The sequence below is a fragment of the Trachemys scripta genome, chromosome 11 (assembly GCF_013100865.1).
Source record: "Trachemys scripta elegans isolate TJP31775 chromosome 11, CAS_Tse_1.0, whole genome shotgun sequence".
In the NCBI taxonomy this organism is placed as follows: domain Eukaryota; kingdom Metazoa; phylum Chordata; order Testudines; family Emydidae; genus Trachemys; species Trachemys scripta.
This window is the reverse complement of record NC_048308.1, coordinates 42,366,102-42,387,435: the sequence shown is the minus strand read 5'-3', so window position 1 is coordinate 42,387,435 and position 21,334 is coordinate 42,366,102. Positions and strand designations below refer to the sequence as shown.

Here is a 21,334-nt window from a genome sequence, read left to right as displayed (position 1 = left end):
TATTTTTATTATAATTCTACAGAGCGTCCAGATCCACCTGTTGATCTTGAGATTTATAATCCAACATCAAAGTCAGTAACACTTACATGGAAGCCACCTTTGTATGACGGAGGATGCAAGATTATGGGCTATATCTTAGAAAAGCTTGCTAAGGGTCAAGACAAGTGGGAAAGGTGCAATGAATTTTTGGTACCTGTTTTGACCTACACAGTAAAAGGGCTTGAGGAGGGCAAGGAATACCAGTTCCGTGCTCGTGCAGAGAATGCTGCAGGTGTCAGTGAACCTTCTCGCATCACTCCATTAGTGAAAGCTGTTGATCCCATTGGTAGGATTGGCTTATTTTTCTTACTACCATCAATTCTTAAACCTACTGAAAAATACTACTTTAAACTTCCCATTTCTAAATGCAACTTAAAATACATTTCTTATTATTACAGAGGCTCCAAAAGTCTTCCTTGTTGCTAATCTGCAGGCTGGCCTTGAGGTGAGGCAAGGTGATGAAATTGCACTGGAAGCACATATTTCCGGAGCACCGTACCCATCTATTACATGGTTAAGGAATGATGAAACTATTAGGCCACAGGAAATAAAAAAGAGAGTAACAAAGTTTACTAGGAGAAGGAAGGGTGAAGTTGAAGAAGAGGAGCCATTCTATCTTTCACTGCCAGAACGTTTGAATATTGACAACCACAAACCTGGAGAGTCCTTGTTAGCTGTTCGTGACTCACTCAGAATTGACCATGGCACATTTACAATCAGAGTTGAAAATGATCATGGTGTTGCAAAAGCCTCATGTGAAGTAAACGTATTAGGTATGTGCTTAAACACCTCATTGTTTAAAATGTCAGAGCAGATGCTCACCAGAGAATACTAATAATTTTTTGCTGGTGTTTTAAAAAATAGATACGCCTGGACCTCCTATCAACTTTACATTTGAAGATGTTAGAAAACATTCTGTTGTCTGCAAGTGGGAGCCTCCTCTTGATGATGGTGGAAGTGAAATCCTGAACTATGTCCTGGAAAAGAAAGACAACTCAAAAGCTGAAATAGGCTGGGTTACTGTCACTTCAACACTCAGGCATTGCAAATACCACGTGCTAAAACTGATTGAAGGAAAGGAGTACCTCTTCCGTGTAACAGCTGAAAATAGGTTAGGACCTGGACCACCATGTGCTTCCAAACCACTGGTAGCCAAAGATCCATTCAGTAAGTCATATGTTGATATTTAAACACAATACTTTTGAAGAAATTCTATTCTATATGGGTTTTTTATACTTTCTGCATCACTAGTATCCGAATTCATTCCAGAAGTGCACTAAGCAATGTAACTAGCATCTGTCACATGTGGTTCATTTTTTTATTTTGTCCCCCTGTTAGGGGAGAAATTGTATGTGCAGTATAGTGTTTTGTTTTGGCAGGGTGTTGTTTTGGGTTTGGTTTTTTTAATGTACATGCTACTGTATGTTTATGTAAGAAAATACAATTTTGAAGAATTGCACCTTCTGCTTGGAGCAGAAGGCCGTGAGGTTTGTATTGGTCCTTAGTTCCTGTAGGGGTTCATACTAAAGTCTCAAATGAGTCCCTCAGAGGCCTCTGTCTCCAGCACAGACAAGCTTTATCCTTATATTGGAAAGTCCCATTGTGCCAGAGGAGTTGCTGACCACAGTCTTTATGCCAGTGTTTAGATATCCTGGGCCCAACCCATTGAGTACCTTGAAGATAATGACAAAGGCCAAATGTATTACAATGTACTCTTTTATATAGTACTTTTCACTTTAAAATATTAACAAATTAATCATGGCCTATGTGAAGGAGAACTACATTATTATCTCTGTTTTACAGATTGGTAAACTAAACCGCAGTAAGTTTAACTGACTTGTCCAAAATCACACAGTAAGAAAATGCTAAAGCTCCAATTAGAACAGGTCATTTCTTTACTCCTGTCCCCATGCTTAGTCCACTAGGCCATAATGCCTCACTACACAAATAAAATTAAATTTGAGGTCTTGATAAGATATCATAGGTGCCAAAATTGCATTTTTCTCTTTCTTTTTAATTTTTTTAGGTCCACCGGATGCACCTGATAAGCCTGAAGTGGAGGATGTTACCAGTAATAGTATGTTGGTTAAATGGAATGAACCAAAAGACAACGGTAGCCCCATCTTGGGTTATTGGATTGAAAAACGTGAAATCAATAGTACTCACTGGGCTCGTGTCAACAGAAACCTCCTAAACACCCTAGAAATAAGAGCCGATGGGCTTTTGGAAGGACTTACCTATATCTTTAGAGTGTGTGCTGAAAATGCAGCTGGCCCTGGCAAATTTAGTCCACCTTCAGATCCAAAAACTGCTCAGGACCCAATATGTAAGCATTTTAATAGAAGATAATACTTGGAGGCTGACAAGAGTAGGTTAAGTATCCATGAATTTTGATTTACACTTTTTTATTTCTTTAGTGCCACCTGGTCCACCAATTCCAAGAGTTGTTGATACAAGCTCAACTGCTATTGAACTAGAATGGGAACCTCCAGCATTCAACGGTGGTGGTGATATCATTGGTTATTTCATTTACAAACAACTGGTGGGCATAAATGAATGGTCACGCTGCACAGAGAAATCCATTAAGATTAGAAAATACACTGTTAAAGAAATTAGAGAAGGTGCTGACTATAAACTCCGGGTTACCGCTGTTAATGCAGCTGGGGAAGGACCACCTGGTGAAACTGAACCTATAACAGTTTCAGAACCTCAAGGTACTGTTGTGGTGCAAATATCAAATGTCATTTAACATATAGTAGCCAGTATGGCATGTTAGACTCTTATCTCCCTTAAACTAATGCACTATTCCTATTTTTCTGCAGAGCCACCTCATGTTGAATTGGATGTTTCTGTCAAAGCAGGCATTCAGATAATGGCTGGGAAAACTCTTAAAATTCCTGCTACTGTAACTGGGCGCCCTACACCTACAATTGTGTGGACTGTGGAGGAAGGTGAATTAGACAAAGAGAGGGTTGTTATTGAAAATGTTGGCACCAAATCTGAGCTAACTATTCAGAATGCATTGAGAAAAGACCATGGAAGATATGTGATTACTGCAACCAATGAGTGTGGTTCCAAATTTGCAGCAACCAGAGTAGAAGTTTTTGGTAAGAAATATTACATGCTATGAAACCAATTGTTAAGTATACCTAGATACAAGAAATCTTTGTTTTTTTCTTATGCAACATGTTTTTTTTTTCAGATGTTCCTGGGCCAGTGCTTGACCTAAAACCTGTGGTTGTGAACAGAAAGATGTGTCTGCTTAACTGGTCCGATCCTGAAGATGATGGAGGAAGTGATATCATCGGCTTTCTTATTGAACGCAAAGATGCCAAAATGCATACTTGGAGACAGTGTATAGACACTGAGAGATCTAAGTGTGATATTACAGGTCTCATTGAAGGACAGGAATATATGTTTCGTGTTATTGCCAAGAATAAGTTTGGCTGTGGTCCACCTGTTGACATAGGACCAATTCTTGCGGTTGACCCATTAGGTAAAATAACTATTTGTATGCTTATGTAAATTATTAAATATAGGGAGATCTATATCACTGCACAGTTATTTCATTAATGCTGAGAAGATGACACACTGTATATTCAATGTATATAGACATATTAATGGGTTTTTTTTAGTGTTCATACTTCTCTGCTACAGAGTTAAGGCTTCAGACCTTCAGCAGAGTAATTGTTGAAATTAGATCTCTCACTTATGTAAAATTGCCGTGACCATTTCTGAAAAGGAGTAGAAGATAACCACTTTGTCCCTCCTTCTTTCAATCAGGCAGCTTCCATTGTCAAAGACTGTGTTTAAACTATTGTTGAGACACTAATTGTTGCCCTGTTGCCTACATAGTCACTTTGCTATCAGAGAAACTTCACATTACATTATAATAATTTGGATACCTTGCATCTAAAAGATGCTGCTTTAAAAATACCAAATCTATTTTATTTAATGGGATAAGAAATGAAACAAAACTTTAAATATATGACTTATATTCTTCATTGTGAATTACTTGTGATAATAGGTCCTCCAACAGCACCTGAGAGGTTCATGTACACAGAGAGGACAAAGTCAACCATTACACTTGACTGGAAGCCTCCCCGTAATGATGGTGGCAGTCCTGTCATAGGATACATCGTTGATAAGAGAAGACATGACTCAAATGTGTTCGAAAGAGTTAACCAGCAACTCTGTCCAACTACATCTCTTCTTGTAGAAAATCTTGATGAGCTTCATATGTATGAATTCCGTGTCAAAGCAGTCAATGCTATTGGTGAAAGTGAACCGTCACTACCACTTAACGTAGTTATACAAGACGATGAAGGTACACCGTTTATTAGAAACATGTACAACTGCCTTCAAAACTCTATTAACTAGTTTATTTGCTTTTTGTTACTGCCTTCATTCTTTTATTTTTGTTTTGTTTTACAGTACCTCCAACTGTCACATTACGTCTGGCCGTCAGAGGAGATACTATCAAAGTGAGGGCAGGAGAGGCAGTTAATATTCCAGCTGATGTGACAGGTCTACCAATGCCAAAGATTGAATGGGCCAAAAATGAAGCTGTAATTGACAAACCATCAGATGCACTTAAGATAACCAAACAAGAAATATCTAGATCTGAAGCAAAAACTGAACTTAGTACGCCTGCTGCACTTAGGGACGATAAAGGCACTTACACAGTCACAGCTACCAATCGTCTCGGCACAGCATATCGCAATGCTTATGTTGAAGTGTATGGTAAGTATCTGATTTATTTAATGAAATGACAAAAGCAAATATGTTTTTGCCTTTTCCATAACATAATATTATATTGTATTGCTTTTATTTAGATCGTCCTTCTCCACCAAGAAATCTTGCAGTTTCTGACATTAAAGTAGAATCATGCTATTTGACCTGGGATGCCCCCCTTGATAATGGTGGCAGTGAAATTACTCATTACATTATTGAAAAACGTGATGCCAGTAGGAAGAAATCTGAATGGGAGGAGGTTTCCAGCACGGTGGTTGACAGACGATTTGGGGTAAAGTTATCTCAAAACTTTTTTGTAATTTACAGTGTCTTTATTATGTAATTCAACATGCTTAAATAATAAAAATAACACGTTTACAATACCAAAATGAAATGAATTATCAATACAGTGAAAAATTACCGAACACATAGTTATCTGAGCTGGTGGTACACTGCCCATGACCAGAATTTCTAGATAATCACTATTGCCATTGTGTATACCTATATTTTCCTTAAATCCTCAAAAGAAAATAATATTTTCAGTTATGTCATTTATTTTATAAAGAAATTAATATCTGAGTTAAGGAGACATATCCCTTTTGTGTCTTTTAGGTTAATTTATATCAGAAATATAATTTTGTATTTAGAGAGTAAGGGTGATCACAATTTCATAGACTCATAGACTCATAGACTTTAAGGTCAGAAGGGACCATTATGATCATCTGGTCTGACCCCCTGCATGCTGCAGGCCACAAGACCCTTCCCTGGACTCTGCCATTGAAGTCCCCAATCCTGTGTTTTAGTGACTTCAATCGGCAGAGACCCTCCTGCTAGTGATCCCTGCCCCATGCTGCGGAGGAAGGCGAAAAACCTCCAGAGGCTCAGCCAATCTACCCTGGAGGAAAATTCCTTCCCGACCCCAAATATGGCGATCAGTAATACCCCGAGCATGTAGGCAAGAGTCTCTAGCCTGACCCTTGTTGGCCATTATGCTATTTACGTACCATTGCTTGGTTTTCCTTGGCTACTATGTTTTACCATTAAACCATTCCCTCCATAAACTTATCTAACTTAATCTTAAAACCAGACAGGTCCGTCGCCCCCACCGTTTCCCTCGGAAGGCCGTTCCAATATTTCACCCAGTAAAGATACAGTAGCTGACAAGTTATGTCATTTTGAAAAAAATCACTATACAGATACTTTAAGTCCAGTGGTTTTTTTATTAATTGTTTTTCCAGTTTTGCTTTTGGATTCTTATAAGCATCTCAGTGAGGATTCATTCTCAACCTCCATTAAAACTTAATCATACTGGTATATCTCACAGTAATTCTCACTAACTTAAGGCACTGACAAAAGTATGTGACCACTTGGTATTTTGGTCAATTTTGTTAGGTTTTTTGCTTACCCTGCTGTTCTGACCTGCTGCTGTACCTCTTAGTAGCACTACCCTCCAGCTTCCCTCCAGTATATTGCCTTCTTGCTGAAAGGGCAAACAGCCCAAATGGTAGGGACAAATAAGGGTGTTGATATCTGCACTTACCCTAAAGACCAAAAGCATTATGACATTCTCATTCTCTCTTGGCTCTGTGTGCATGATATACGAGTCTCTATGGTGCAGCATATAGAGCTACATGTAGCCATTCATTGGGATAACTAAGGAAGAATTTAATTAAACAGCGTCAAAAGAGGGAAAATTTAACATATGCTTATTTTGGAAACAGTCATTTATTAATTTAAATCTTGTTTTTCAGGTGTGGAAACTTGCAACAAATGGTGAATACCAGTTTAGAGTCAGGGCAGTAAACAAATATGGGACAAGTGATGAGTGCCTCTCAGAGAAAGTGGTCATTAAGGATCCGTATGGCCTTCCTGGACCTCCTGGAAAACCAAAAGTTTTAGATCGCACTAGGTCATCAATGCTGGTGACTTGGGAGCCTCCTTTGGACAATGGTGGAGCCCCAATCACTGGGTATTGGTTGGAGAAGAGAGAGGTTGGAGGCGTCTATTGGTCACGTGTTAACAGAGCTCCAGTAACCAAACCAGTAATGAAAGGGCTGGAATTTAATGTCTTGCGGTTAATTGAAGGCGTTGAATACCAGTTTAGAGCCATGGCTGTAAATATTGCTGGAATTGGCCCTCCCAGTGAACCATCAGATCCCGCTTTAGCAGCAGATCCTATATGTAAGTATACAGTTTTTATGAGTTGCTTTAAAGGTTATAATACATAAAAACTACATTCTGCAAGCCTTATTGATGTTGAATTCAATGGGACTAAACTGATGAAATGTTTGTAATGCTATTCTGTTGTCAGTGTAATGATTTTCTGATTAACTATTAATTATTTTTATTTTAGTTCAGATAATTAATTTTGAACTCACTTGCCATACTTTTACATCAGTTTAACTCCAATGACTTCAATGGAATACTCATTTAAGCTGGTGTAAGTGAGTTCAGAATTAGTGATTTATTTTTCTTTGTTGTTAAATATTATTACAGTAGAATAATGTTTATATTTTTTGCTTTGTGCATGTATAATTGTTATATGTGTTGTAAATATACAAAACATGTATAACAATTTCACATATGGTATATGTCATATACATAACATGTTAGTAAATATACATATTTGCAGTATTCTCAATTTTTAATGCCATTCTTTTTGACAAATGTATAGAAAAATACTACTTTTGCTGACATTACAGCATTTTAAAATGTAAAATTGAAAATACAAAGACACTAACTCCCAGCCAAAACTTTTTGCATTTTCTTACAAGTTGTACCTGGTGCACCATCATGCCCAGAGGTCACAGATAGAACCAAATCCACTATATCTCTTAAATGGAAACCTCCACAAAAAGATGGTGGCAGTCCTATAAAAGGATATATTGTTGAAATGCAAGAAGAAGGTAGTACTGACTGGAAGAAGGTGAATGAACCAGACAAACTATTCCCTACTTGCAAATGTGTTGTACCCAGCTTGAAAGAACTTAGAAAGTACAGATTTAGAGTGAAAGCAGTAAATGCTGCTGGGGAATCTGAACCAAGTCTTCCAACATCAGAAATACCTGTCAAGGAAATTCTAGGTAAGAGTCTTGGAATTAATTTAGATATTTAGTGATAAATCCTAACCCTTTGCTGTGCATGTGCATTTAGAGACAAAGAGGGGTAAAGACTAAGTTCAAACAGCAGGGCCCACCATGGTAGACCTAGTCCAGTACACAGAATTATGTAAGAACATCAACAAAGAAGCTGTAAATCTAAGAAAGTGACCTGGTAACCATGAATAGGATATGATCAACCAGAAATCTGACAAGTGTTACAACCAGACATAAAGGGCACGTTGTGCCCAATGATAAAGTAACAGCAACAAGTGCCACACAGAGCATTGGGGGCCTTCTGATGTATACTGTGCATGCTTTGGAATGTATCATGAGGTTTTAGTCCATAGTGGCTGAATTTTAATTTCAATAACTCATCTAACAATTGTATTTGTAAATCTTTTTGCAGAGGAACCAGAAGTTTTTATTGATATTGGAGCACAAGATTTTCTCTCTGTTCGTTCTGGTACAACAATTAAAATACCAGCCATTATAAAGGGGCGTCCAGTTCCAAAAACATCTTGGGAATTTGAAGGAGAAGCCAAGAAGGCAATAAAGGTTATTAAAAGATCTAATTACGTTCCAAATCTGTTGCTAACTATTGAAAGAAATCTCTGTTATGTTTACTTTTTCTTCTTTATTTATAGGATGGAGTCAATAATATACCTGAAGATGCTCAGGTAATGTAAAAAAAATAAATTGTTTCTATATTGCTAAATTCTTCATGTTGTAATTATTTATAATCAATATATATCTCTTTTTATTTGCAGCTGGAAGTAACCGATACTACTTCAGTAATTACTATCCCGGAATGTAACAGAGGCCATTCTGGAAGATACAGTATTACAGCAAAGAATAAAGCAGGACAGAAAACTGTAAATGTTAGAGTTAACGTCCTTGGTATGTCATATACATGTTGGAGTATTCATATAGCATTTTTCATGTTTTCTAGGTATTTATCTAAAACTACTTCTGTTGTGCTTTTATACTAACAGATGTGCCAGGGCCACCAAAAGACCTGAAAGTGAGTGATATAACAAGATGTAGTTGCAAACTTTCATGGAAGATGCCAGACAATGATGGTGGAGACAGAATCAAAGGCTATGTTATAGAGAAGAGGACTGTTGAAGGGAAGGCCTGGACAAAAGTTAATCCAGATTGTGGAAGCACTTCCTTCGTTGTACCTGATCTCATAGCCGGGCAACAATATTTCTTCCGTGTACGCGCAGAAAACCGTTTTGGTATTGGGCCACCTGCAGACACAATCCAACGGACCACAGCCAGGGATCCAATCCGTAAGTTAAATCAAAGTGGAACATCTCCTTTGATAACCAAATGCTACTATAATGTCGGTTGATTCCAATTTTTATTTGATTTTTAAAGATCCTCCTGATCCACCTATCAAACTCAAGATCGGGCTTGTAACTAAAAACACTGTTAGCTTGACATGGAAACCTCCAAAGAATGATGGTGGTGCCCCTGTTACACATTATAATATTGAGTGTCTTCGCTGGGATCGTACTGGGGAAGGGAAAGAGTCTTGGAAACAGTGCAATAGACGTGATGTAGAGGAAACAAAGTTTACTGTTGAGGACCTGAAAGAAGGTGAAGAATATGAATTCAGAGTCAAAGCTGTAAATGAAGCAGGTCCCAGCAGACCATCTGCTACAGTTGGCCCAATTGTTGTCAAAGACCAAACATGTAAGTACTGAACAATTCTGGAAAACAGAACATTTCATTATACAATTTTAAAAGTATATCTGCTTTTGTATCCCTTTTAATGGCAATTTATGTTTTTTGTGTTTCATACTAGGTCCACCATCAATTGAACTCAAAGAATTTATGGAGGTTGAGGAGGGAACAGATATTAACATTGTAGCCAAGATAAAGGGTGTGCCATTCCCCACATTAACGTGGTTTAAAGCTACTCCAAAGAAACCTGATGACAAAACACCAGTACTGTATGATCAACATGTCAATAAGGTTGTGAGCGAAGATACTTGCACCTTATTGATCCAACAGTCTCGCAGAAGAGATACAGGCTTGTACACTTTAACTGCTATAAATAATCTGGGAACTGCTTCAAAGGAGATGAGGCTGAATGTTCTTGGTAAATATCCAGGGCTTTTGTACAATTGCATGTGTTGATTCTGTGAATGTGATACTTTATTTTAAATGTATTTTAATAATGCATTCATAATTCTTAAAATTTAACTTTCAGGACGTCCTGGACCACCAGAGGGACCCATTAAATTTGAATCCATTTCAACTGATCAGATGACCTTGTCTTGGCTTCCTCCTAAAGATGATGGTGGTTCTAAGATTACAAACTATGTTATTGAAAAAAGGGAAGCTAATAGAAGAACATGGGTACCTGTTACCAACGAGCCAAAGGAATGCATCTTCACCGTGCCCAAATTGCTGGAAGGCCATGAATATGTATTCCGCATCATGGCACAAAATAAATTTGGCATTGGGGAGCCTCTTGATAGTGAACCACAAACAGCAAGAAACCTTTTCAGTAAGTATGATATTGTGTTCAAATGTTAGTTGTTCTTATGCTTTGTAGTGACTTTGACAAAGCAGAGCCTAAGAATCAGCTCATCTATTATGCAAAGCTGTAAATTCCAATTGCTTTTATCTCGCCCACATATTCAAAATTTCTAGAATAGTTTGAAAGATTTTTACCATAGATATCCTGTTAGGTAGTTAATGGTTAAAATTGTAATGTTTTGTCTCTTTTCTTTGCTATATCTTAAAATACAACTATCTTTGGTTTTATTGAAACTGGACTGGATCATACAGTTATATTTGGGGTAATATTGACCTTACCATTATGGAAGAGTTATTTTCCTAACTTGAGTTATGGAAAAAGACAATAAAGAATAAGGGAGTTAGCTTTTTAGTTGCTGGTCTAACAGAGAGGGAATGCTAGGTCTGAGAAAAGAAGACTATGTTACAAACATTTTCCTACACACACTGGCCACAGAAAGGTACACAGAAGGCAAGTGAATGTTAACCTTGACAGTTAAATGAGGCACAGACATTTAACATTTTAACATTTTGTTACAAAATTTGTGTAACTTTTTTTCCAGGTGTTCCTGGACCATGTGACAAGCCAACAGTTAGCAGCATAACACATGACTCAATGATTGTCAACTGGGAGGAACCTGAATATGATGGAGGCTCTCCTGTAACAGGTTACTGGCTGGAGCGCAAAGAGACCACTGGAAAGAGATGGACAAGGGTTAACCGTGATCCCATCAAACCTATGACACTAGGCGTTTCTTACAAAGTAACTGGTCTTATTGAAAGTTCAGAATATCAGTTCCGTGTATTGGCTATTAATGCAGCTGGTGTTGGTCCACCAAGCATGCCATCTGACCCAGCAATTGCTAGAGACCCTATTGGTAAATATGTTAAATTTATATTTTTCAAATTGAAAATGTTCCATTGAGAAGAAAAAATGTATTGTTATAATGTAATGCTATGGTATTATTTTCCAGCCCCCCCTGGTCCACCTATTCCAAAAGTTACTGACTGGACAAAGTCATCTGTTGATCTGGAATGGGCTCCACCATTAAAGGATGGTGGTTCTAAGATCACTGGTTACATAGTTGAATATAAAGAGGAAGGAAAGGAAGAATGGGAAAAGGTAGGTGAAATACTATTATAGGATCTGGGTTTCCTCTGTCTTTAAACAATATTTGTCACTAATACATATTTGTACACATTCTCATTACACCAACTATATGGAATATATTATCATGTCTTCTTTGTACAATAATTATCTTCATAGTTTTAAAATATATGGCAAAATTTAAAAGTTAATATTTGCTACACTGTGGTGTCTAAGATACCGCAGTATTTTCCTAAACTCAGGTTCTTTAAACTTCACAGGTATGTTTATAGTTATCAATAAAGGAGCAGAAGGTTCATGTGAAAGTGGATATTAGGTACAAAAGTAAAGGAGCCAATAGAATGTCAGATTATTCCTAGTTATTTTGCAAACAATGCTTCCACATTTTCCTACTGCTTTTCAATAATACATTACTGAAAATCTCACTGGTGCATACAGAACAGAAGTTAATGTTTCCAAACCAGCAGTTTGGCCATAAATACATGCCACTTGTCCAGTTTGCCTACTTTTGCACCTCTTCACACATTTGATATAAGCCAAATGCAGCCCCAACTGTGCATAAAATCCATGTAAACAGGCTATGCACAAGAGATCCAGAAAAGAGCAAAAGAGAGGGATTTTTCCCCACTTTTCCTCCTTTCACCTCCAAACTGGCATTTTGGTGTACAGCAACCCTATGCAGCCATTTGTCTGCCTCAGATCATGGACTCTGTTGTAACTGCTATGGCTCCTTTATGACTCCCTACTTGGAGGAATTGTTCAAACCGATGAATCTGCATAATAGTAGATCTCCAAGTCACTCTCCTGCATTTCCATTTCCCTATATTCCTCTCACAATGTTCCCTTCAATCCGCATATCACTCATATGCACCGGGGATGTCCTGAATGACTTCTCTGTGGAATGCCCATTCCCTGTATTTGAATAGTGCTGGTGTTGCTGCATTTAGAGACTGCTGTACTTGTGGATGTCGGACAGTTATACCATAACAGTTATTTCATATACATGAGTGTCACCAATAGCCAATTCTTTTGTGGTGTTTGTGATTTTTTGATATTGACTGATGTTATAATCTTTCTCCAGGTAAAAGATAGAGAAATAAGAGGAACCAAGTTTGTTGTGGCAGGATTAAAAGAAGGAAGTTTCTACAGATTTAGAGTTAGAGCAATAAATGCTGCTGGTATTGGAGAGCCCGGAGAAGTTACAGAAGTTATTGAAATGAAGGATAGAATTGGTATTTATAATTTTTATTTTAAACATTTTTACCAATCAAAGTGAACGAACAGAAAATATATTGAATCATTTTGTTTATGTCTTACAGTCCCCCCTGATCTTCACTTGGATGCTAGTGTCAGGGACAGAATTGTTGTTCATGCTGGGGGAGTGATCCGGATCATAGCTTATGTCTCAGGAAAGCCACCTCCAACAGTCACCTGGAGCAGGGATGAAAGAGCTTTACCAGAAGAAGCTAAAATTGAAGAAACAGCCATCAGCTCTTCTATGGTTATTAAGAACTGCAAGAGAAGTCACCAAGGCCTGTACACTCTTTTTGCCAAAAATGCAGGTGGAGAACGGAAGAAGACTATTATTGTTGATGTGTTAGGTAAATCGGAAGTTCAGAATTTGCATACAATTTTGTTCTTGAAATATGGTTTCATAAAATCCAGTACATGAAACTAAATATATACTTTTTCTTTCCATCTTAGATGTACCAGGGCCAGTTGGTGTTCCATTCCTTACTGAGAACCTAACCAATGACTCTTGCAAACTGACATGGTTTTCTCCAGAGGATGATGGTGGTTCTCCTATCACCAACTATATTATCGAAAAGCGTGAAGCTGACCGTAAAGCTTGGACCCCAGTAACCTATACAGTCACAAGACAGAATGCTACTGTTCAAGGACTGATTGAAGGCAAGGCATACTTTTTCCGAATTGCACCTGAGAATATTATTGGCATGGGCCCATTCGTTGAGACAACAAAAGAGCTTGTCATCACAGAACCAATATGTAAGTACATTTTTGTTTTATGAACGATTGTAATAGAAGAGAGATCAGCAAAAAAAATGTATTCACCACATTGTTTATGTTTATTTACAGCTGTACCTGAGCGTCCAGAAGATCTGGAGGTAAAAGCAGTTACCAAGGAATCTGTTACATTGACTTGGAACCCACCTAAATATAATGGAGGTTCCGACATAACCATGTATGTCCTAGAAAGCCGTCTCATTGGAAAAGAGAAATTCCACAGAGTTACAAAGGAGAAAATGCTTGATCGGAAATACACTGTTGAAGGACTGAAAGAAGGTGACACTTACGAATATCGTGTGAGTGCTTGCAATATTGTGGGACAAGGAAAACCATCTTTCTGCACAAAACCAATCACATGCAAGGATGAAATTGGTATGGGTCTACTTTCCATAATTCAGTTTGAAAACAAACAAGTATGTTTTTGGGTATATAATTTTTTTATTAATATTGCTACTTACCTTTTTTTCCCAATGATATCTTTTAGCTCCTCCAACACTTGAACTTGATTGTAGAGACAAGCTAATTGTTCGGGTTGGTGAAGCTTTCAGCCTTACTGGACGTTACTCAGGGAAGCCTGCGCCAAAGGTGACTTGGTTAAAGGATGAAATTACAGTTAAAGAAGATAAGCGCACAAAAATTCAGACCACTCCAACAACCCTTTGCTTGGGGATATTAAAATCTATCCGAGAAGATTCAGGCAAATATTGTGTGATCATAGAGAACAGCTCCGGATCAAGAAAAGGCCTTTGTCAAGTCACTGTTGTTGGTAAGTGTAACTGAGCCATAATAATGTTTTGCTTTTAATAATAATTAGAACTGATCAAATAGAAGAAAGCTTGACTATTAAAGTGAGTGATTTATAGAAATATTGTGAATTCACTCCTTTATTATTTGTGATATGTTATTCATTGATTTTGAGTATTCAGTTAACTGCTGGTTTAAGTTTATTTACAATGAATAATTTGACACACTCCAATAATAATATTTTGCCCTATTTTAGCAAATTTCAATGCAAGATGATAAAGCAGTTTGTAAGCATTAATTAATTAAGCCCAATAAGATAGGTATCAGTCTCCTTTTACAGATGGGTAAACTAAAGGAAAGTGATTTGTTCAATATCACATAGTGAGAGAACAGCAGAGCCAAGAATAGAACGTTGGTGTCCTGATTCCCAGTTCTTTGTTATAGCCATTAAGCCACACCTTTCATTCCAAGTTATATTTACAGTAGAGTAATGACACTGTTCAATCTGTGTATTGTTGGATTTTTCTGTTCATTGTTTCTTTTAACAGATCGCCCTCAGCCTCCAGTAGGTCCAGTTATTTTTGATGAAGTTCATAAAGATCATATGATCGTCTCCTGGAAACCTCCACTAGATGATGGTGGCAGTGAAATTACAAATTATATTATTGAGAAGAAAGATGCACACAGGGATCTCTGGATGCCAGTAACATCTGCCAATGTCAAGACAACGTGCAAAATTCCTAAACTGCTTGAGGGAAAAGAGTATGTTGTACGAATTTATGCTGAAAATCTTTATGGCATAAGTGATCCTCTAGTATCTGATGAAATGAAGGCCAAGGATCGTTTCAGTATGTTATTTATTTGCTACTTTATTTTAATAATTTAACCGTCAGAAAGCTTGTTATACTATAAATTCATTTAAAAATATTATTTCTTCAGGTGTTCCTGCTGCGCCAGAGCAACCCATCATTAAAGATGTTACCAAAAATTCTGCCTTAGTAATTTGGAACAGACCACATGATGGAGGCAAGCCAATAACTACTTATATTTTGGAAAAGAAGGAAACAATGTCTAATCGATGGGCCAGAGTCACCAAAGATCCGATTTTCCCAGAAACTCAGTTCAGGGTACCTGATCTCCTTGAAGGCTGTGAATATGAATTCCGTGTATCAGCAGCAAATGAAATTGGTGTTGGTGATCCTAGCCCACCATCAAAGCCAGTCTTCGCTAAAGATCCAATTGGTAAAGTATAAAACAAAATCCATTCATATTCTGTGTGTTCCTGAAAATCTTTTTCAGATAGGTTTTAATGGTTTCTGATTTTTTTAACAGTCAAACCAAGTCCACCTATTAACCCTGAAGCAGTGGATAAAACTAAAAACTCAGTTGATTTGTCTTGGCAACCACCACGTCATGATGGCAAAGGCAAGATCATTGGCTATCTTGTTGAGTATCAGAAAGTTGGAGATGAAGATTGGAAGAAGGCCAATCTTACAGCAGACTCCTGCCCTGAAACAAAATACAAGGTCACTGGTCTTACTGAGGGTTTGACCTATAAGTTCAGAGTCATGGCAGTCAATGCAGCAGGTGAATCAGAACCAGCTTATGTTCCTGATCCAATAGAAGTAAAGGACAGGCTTGGTAAGTGAAATAAACTCAGATAAGTTTATGAATAAAAGATATTGTCAAAATGTGCTTGTTTACTAAAACTGGAATCTTTCTCCCAGAACCTCCAGAGCTGATACTTGATGCTAATATGGCACGGGAGCAACACATAAAAGCTGGAAATACACTAAGACTTAGTGCTGTAATTAAAGGAATTCCATTCCCAAAAGTGTCATGGAAGAAAGAAGGACAAGAGGTTTCACCCAAAGCAGATATTGAGGTTACAGGAGTTGGCAGTAAGCTGGAAATTCGTAACACTGTCCATGAAGATGGTGGAATCTACTCTTTGACTGTTGAGAATCCAGTTGGTTCAAAGACCGTTTCAGTAAAAGTCATTGTACTAGGTATTTATTTTTGGTCTTTGTTTATACTGTATGCTTTTTATTATTTTATTGGAAATCAAAGAAATTGGATATCCAGAGAACAAATGAATAATTTCAATGCAGAAATAATCAATAATAAAACAACATAATATAAGAGCTTTATGAGAAAAGGACTGTAAATGACAAGCAGTACTTTTAGTAAAAACTTATTGAAATGTGCTAAATTTTGTAAAATTAGTTTTGTTTATTAAATAAATATTCTGTACTTTTAAAAAAAATAGATAAACCCGGCCCACCTAGAAATCTGCAAGTAAGTGAAGTTAGAAAAGATTCTTGCTATCTCACTTGGAAGGAACCAGAGGACAATGGTGGGTCTGTCATTACCAACTATGTGGTGGAAAAGAAAGATGTAGCTGCTGCCCAGTGGGTACCCGTCTCATCATCCTCCAAGAAACACAGTCATCTGGCTAAACATCTTATGGAAGGCACTCAGTATCTCTTCCGTGTTGCTGCTGAGAACCAGTATGGGCGAGGTCCATATGTTGACTGTCTCAAGCCAATCAAGGCTATGGACCCACTATGTAAGTATTTTTCATTGATGACTTTTGTTTTGTTTTGAGTCTTTTTTGAACTTTGATTAACTGATCTTGTTAGTACAAATACAATATAGAGTATGTGTGTTGGTGGGGCGAAGGTTGTTCACCCTATTAAACTTCTTATTTTTTGCTTTTAAAAGATCCTCCAGGGCCACCAAAGAATCTGCACCATGTAGATGTTGACAAAACAGAAGTTTCCCTTGTTTGGAATAGGCCAGATCGTGATGGTGGTGCTGAAATCAATGGATATTTGGTGGAGTATCAAGAAGAAGGTGCAGAGGAATGGATTAAGTTCAAGACTGTACCCATGCTAGAGTGTGTTGTTACTGGTCTACAGCAAGGAAAGACTTACAAATTCCGTGTGAAAGCACAGAATATCGTGGGTCTTAGTCTTCCAGATACAACTATACCAATAGAGTGTCAAGAAAAACTAGGTACTTTCTTAATTTGTATGATTTTTTTCATTTCTTACTTTTAGTGTTCCCCATGAAAAAATCATATTGTAATTTCTATATTTTTTCTAATTTCAGTATCTCCACATGTGGAACTAGATGTGAAGTTAATTGAAGGTCTTGTTGTTAAAGCTGGTAGCACAGTCAGACTTCCTGCAATCATGAGAGGTGTACCTGTGCCCACTGCAAAATGGGTAACTGATGGAAATGAAATTAAAACAGAAGGCAACTACAAAATTGATACTGACAGTTATTCAACAGTACTTACCATTAAAGACTGTGTAAGAAAAGATACTGGAGAATATCTTCTCACAGTGTCTAATGCAGCTGGCAGCAAAACTGTTGGTCTTCATCTTACTGTTTTGGATGTTCCTGGTCCACCCACTGGTCCCATTAATATTCTTGAAGTTACACCAGAACACATGATTATTTCCTGGCGTCCTCCTAAAGATGATGGTGGAAGCCCTGTGCTGAACTACATTGTTGAGAAGCGAGAATCCAAGAAAGAAGCTTGGGGAGTGGTCTGTTCAGGAATCAATCAAACAAAACTTAAGGTCCCACGTCTACAGAAAGGTTGTGAATATATTTTCCGTGTCCGTGCAGAGAATAAGATAGGCATTGGTGCACCCCTCGATTCAACGCCAACAGTTGCTAAACATATGTTTGATCCACCATCCCCACCTGGTAAACCAGTGGTTTCAGATATTACAGAAAATGCTGCAACAGTGTCTTGGACCCTACCAAAATCTGATGGTGGAAGTCCAATAACTGGATACATTCTTGAACGTCGGGAAATATCTGGCAAATGGGTACGTGTCAACAAGACACCAGTGCTTCAACTGAAGTTCAGAGCCACCGGTCTCTTTGAGGGCAACACATATGAATTCCGAGTTTTTGCAGAAAACATGGTTGGCATAAGCCCACCATCCCCAATTTCTGACCCAATAAAAGTTTCTCGCCCTATCAGACCACCTGGACCTCCCATTAATCCAAAACTAAAAGACAAGACCAGAGAAACAGCTGACCTGGTGTGGACAAAGCCTCTCAAAGATGGTGGCAGCCCTATTTTGGGATATGTTGTGGAATGTCAGAAAACTGGAGCTACACAGTGGAATAGGATTAATAAAGATGAACTCATTCAACAGTGTGCCTTCAGGGTACCTGGGCTAATTGAAGGAAATGAATATAGATTCCGTATAAAAGCTGCTAACATTGTTGGAGAAGGAGAGCCCAGAGAACTGCCAGAAACTGTTCTTGTAAAAGATATTCTTTCTCCTCCAGAAATAGATCTAGATGTGACCTGTCGAGACTTAATCACCATCAGAGTAGGCCAAACAATCCATATTACTGGTAGAGTAAAAGGCAGACCAGACCCTGACATAACATGGTCTAAGGATGGCAAAGTATTAGTCCAAGACAAGCGTGTTCAGATGGTTCATGAATGCCCTCGTATTGAACTGCAGGTGAAAGAAGCCACAAGAGACGATCATGGCAAATACATCATTTCAGCAAAGAACAGCAGTGGACATGCTCAAGGATTTGCCCTTGTTAATGTACTTGACAGACCCGGACCATGCCAGAACTTGAAGATAAGCTATGTTACAAAAGATTCTTGTATGCTCACTTGGGAAAACCCAGTAGATAACGGCGGGTCAGAAATTACAAATTACATAGTAGAGTATCGTCAGCCAAACCAGAAAGGATGGTCAATTCTCTCTTCTGATGTTACCAAACGATTAATAAAGGCAAATCTCATAGAAAACCATGAATACTTCTTCAGAGTTTGTGCAGAGAACAAAGTAGGGCCAGGCCCTGTCATTGAGACCAAGACTCCTATCCTTGCTATTAATCCTGTTGATAGGCCTGGTCCACCAGAAAACCTTCACATTGCAGAAACAGGAAAGACATTTGTGTATCTGAAATGGAGAAGACCAGATTATGATGGTGGAAGCCCCAATTTATCTTACCATGTTGAAAGAAAACTGAAGGATTCAGATGAATGGGAAAGGGTGCACAAGGGCAGTATTAAGGAAACACACTACATGGTTGATAAATGCATTGAAAATAAAATATATCAATTCAGAGTTCAGACCAAGAATGAGGGAGGTGAAAGTGACTGGGTGAAGACAAGTGAAGTTGTTGTGAAGGAAGAACTGCAGAAACCAGTCCTTGATCTGAAGTTAAGTGGTGTGCTAACTGTAAAAGCAGGTGACTCTATTAGACTTGAGGCAGGACTTAAAGGCAAGCCCCAACCAGAAGTGGTATGGACAAAGGACAGAGATGCCACAGATTTAACCAAATCTCCAAGAGTCACAATTGAAACAACTTCTAATTCATCTAAATTTGTTCTCACAAAATCTAAGCGAAGTGATGGTGGTAAATATGTGATTACCGCAACTAATGCAGCTGGTAGTTTTGTAGCTTATGCTACCGTTAATGTTTTGGATAAACCTGGTCCTGTAAGAAATTTGAAGATCTCTGACATTTCAAGTGATAGGTGTACTGTCAACTGGGACCCACCTGAAGATGATGGTGGTTGTGAAATACAAAATTACATCTTAGAAAAATGTGAGAGCAAGCGTATGGTTTGGTCTACGTACTCTGCTGCTGTTCTAACAAATCATGCAAATGTGACACGCCTCATAGAAGGCAATGAGTATATCTTCAGGGTTCGTGCAGAGAATAAGATGGGCACTGGCCCTCCAACAGAAACAAAACCAATTATTGCAAAAACAAAGTATGACAGACCTGGCCGTCCTGATCCTCCCGAAGTCACTAAAGTCAGTAAAAATGAGATGACCGTAGTTTGGAACCCACCAGAATATGATGGTGGCAAATCAATTACAGGATATATATTAGAGAAGAAAGAGAAACGAGCATTAAGATGGGTTCCTGTTACTAAGAGTGCAATCCCAGAGAGACGCAAGAAGGTTACAGATCTCATTCCAGGACATGAATACCAATTCCGTGTCAAGGCTGAAAATGAAATTGGTCTTGGAGAACCAAGCTTGCCATCGAGACCGGTAGTGGCAAAAGACCCAATAGGTACTGTAGTGATATATTTTACTGTTATTAAAATAAAACATTAAATTAACAGGTTGCTTAGTTGCTCAGATGTATTCTTATTCCTGGCCTTTATTGTGCCTTTCAGAACCTCCTGGTCCTCCAACTAATCTGAAGGTGGTTGACAGCACAAAGAGTTCCATCACTCTTGGCTGGGGAAAACCAGTCTATGATGGTGGTGCACCAATTATTGGATATGTTGTGGAAATGAGACCACAAGGTGAAAGTACAGCTCCTGATGTAGGATGGAAACGATGTAATGTTGCTGCACAAGTTATTCATACAGAATTTACAGTTACCAGCCTGGATGAGAAACAACTATATGAGTTCCGGGTTTGTGCCCAAAACCAGGTTGGCATTGGCCGACCAGCTGAACTGAAGGAAGCCGTGTCTCCTAAAGAAATACTTGGTGATTTTTTTCTCTCTTATCTCTGAATTTATGCATCATTTATTTGCTATATTTAGATTTTATTTCACATTCTGAACTTTTTTTGTTGTTTTTCTTTAATGTTTCTTTCAGAACCTCCTGAGATTGATTTGGATGCAAGCCTAAGAAAATTAGTCACAGTCAGAGCAGGATGTCCCATTAGACTTTTTGGCATTGTTAGAGGGCGACCAGCACCTAAAGTCACCTGGAGGAGAGTGGGTATTGATAATGTGGTCAGAAAAGGACAGGTTGATCTGGTTGACACTATGGCCTTCCTTGTCATCCCCAATTCTACACGTGATGATTCAGGAAAATATTCTTTGACAGTTGTTAACCCAGCTGGAGAAAAGGCCGTATTTGTGAATGTCAGAGTCCTTGGTGAGTCACCATAAACAATTTGTAAACACATCAATTTTATTATTCTTTCATTATTTATTACAGGGATTTTTATGGCTCCTATCACAATATAATTTGAGAATCACTGTACATGGCTAATATTAATTCCCCATGTATAGGAAGTCATTA

At 38.1% G+C, this 21,334-nt stretch overlaps 1 protein-coding gene across 1 annotated transcript in view; it reads left to right on the top strand.

Moving 5' to 3' along the window:
* Positions 1 to 21,334, top strand: part of TTN (titin) — a 297,668-nt gene that overhangs the window by 218,848 nt on the left and 57,486 nt on the right. Inside the window, exons 197-231 of the mRNA XM_034786056.1 lie at positions 23 to 325; positions 438 to 812; positions 904 to 1,206; positions 2,066 to 2,365; positions 2,457 to 2,753; positions 2,862 to 3,146; positions 3,242 to 3,535; positions 4,067 to 4,366; positions 4,474 to 4,782; positions 4,875 to 5,065; positions 6,525 to 6,954; positions 7,548 to 7,856; positions 8,281 to 8,429; positions 8,519 to 8,551; positions 8,642 to 8,771; positions 8,867 to 9,166; positions 9,255 to 9,572; positions 9,685 to 9,981; positions 10,093 to 10,392; positions 10,967 to 11,281; positions 11,378 to 11,526; positions 12,593 to 12,743; positions 12,831 to 13,112; positions 13,216 to 13,518; positions 13,609 to 13,911; positions 14,024 to 14,305; positions 14,832 to 15,131; positions 15,223 to 15,525; positions 15,616 to 15,924; positions 16,011 to 16,292; positions 16,553 to 16,852; positions 17,008 to 17,301; positions 17,398 to 20,364; positions 20,471 to 20,791; positions 20,903 to 21,187. Of these exons, the coding sequence (XP_034641947.1) occupies positions 23 to 325; positions 438 to 812; positions 904 to 1,206; positions 2,066 to 2,365; positions 2,457 to 2,753; positions 2,862 to 3,146; positions 3,242 to 3,535; positions 4,067 to 4,366; positions 4,474 to 4,782; positions 4,875 to 5,065; positions 6,525 to 6,954; positions 7,548 to 7,856; positions 8,281 to 8,429; positions 8,519 to 8,551; positions 8,642 to 8,771; positions 8,867 to 9,166; positions 9,255 to 9,572; positions 9,685 to 9,981; positions 10,093 to 10,392; positions 10,967 to 11,281; positions 11,378 to 11,526; positions 12,593 to 12,743; positions 12,831 to 13,112; positions 13,216 to 13,518; positions 13,609 to 13,911; positions 14,024 to 14,305; positions 14,832 to 15,131; positions 15,223 to 15,525; positions 15,616 to 15,924; positions 16,011 to 16,292; positions 16,553 to 16,852; positions 17,008 to 17,301; positions 17,398 to 20,364; positions 20,471 to 20,791; positions 20,903 to 21,187 (12,369 nt within the window). The remainder of the gene's footprint in view (positions 1 to 22; positions 326 to 437; positions 813 to 903; positions 1,207 to 2,065; positions 2,366 to 2,456; positions 2,754 to 2,861; positions 3,147 to 3,241; positions 3,536 to 4,066; positions 4,367 to 4,473; positions 4,783 to 4,874; positions 5,066 to 6,524; positions 6,955 to 7,547; positions 7,857 to 8,280; positions 8,430 to 8,518; positions 8,552 to 8,641; positions 8,772 to 8,866; positions 9,167 to 9,254; positions 9,573 to 9,684; positions 9,982 to 10,092; positions 10,393 to 10,966; positions 11,282 to 11,377; positions 11,527 to 12,592; positions 12,744 to 12,830; positions 13,113 to 13,215; positions 13,519 to 13,608; positions 13,912 to 14,023; positions 14,306 to 14,831; positions 15,132 to 15,222; positions 15,526 to 15,615; positions 15,925 to 16,010; positions 16,293 to 16,552; positions 16,853 to 17,007; positions 17,302 to 17,397; positions 20,365 to 20,470; positions 20,792 to 20,902; positions 21,188 to 21,334) is intronic.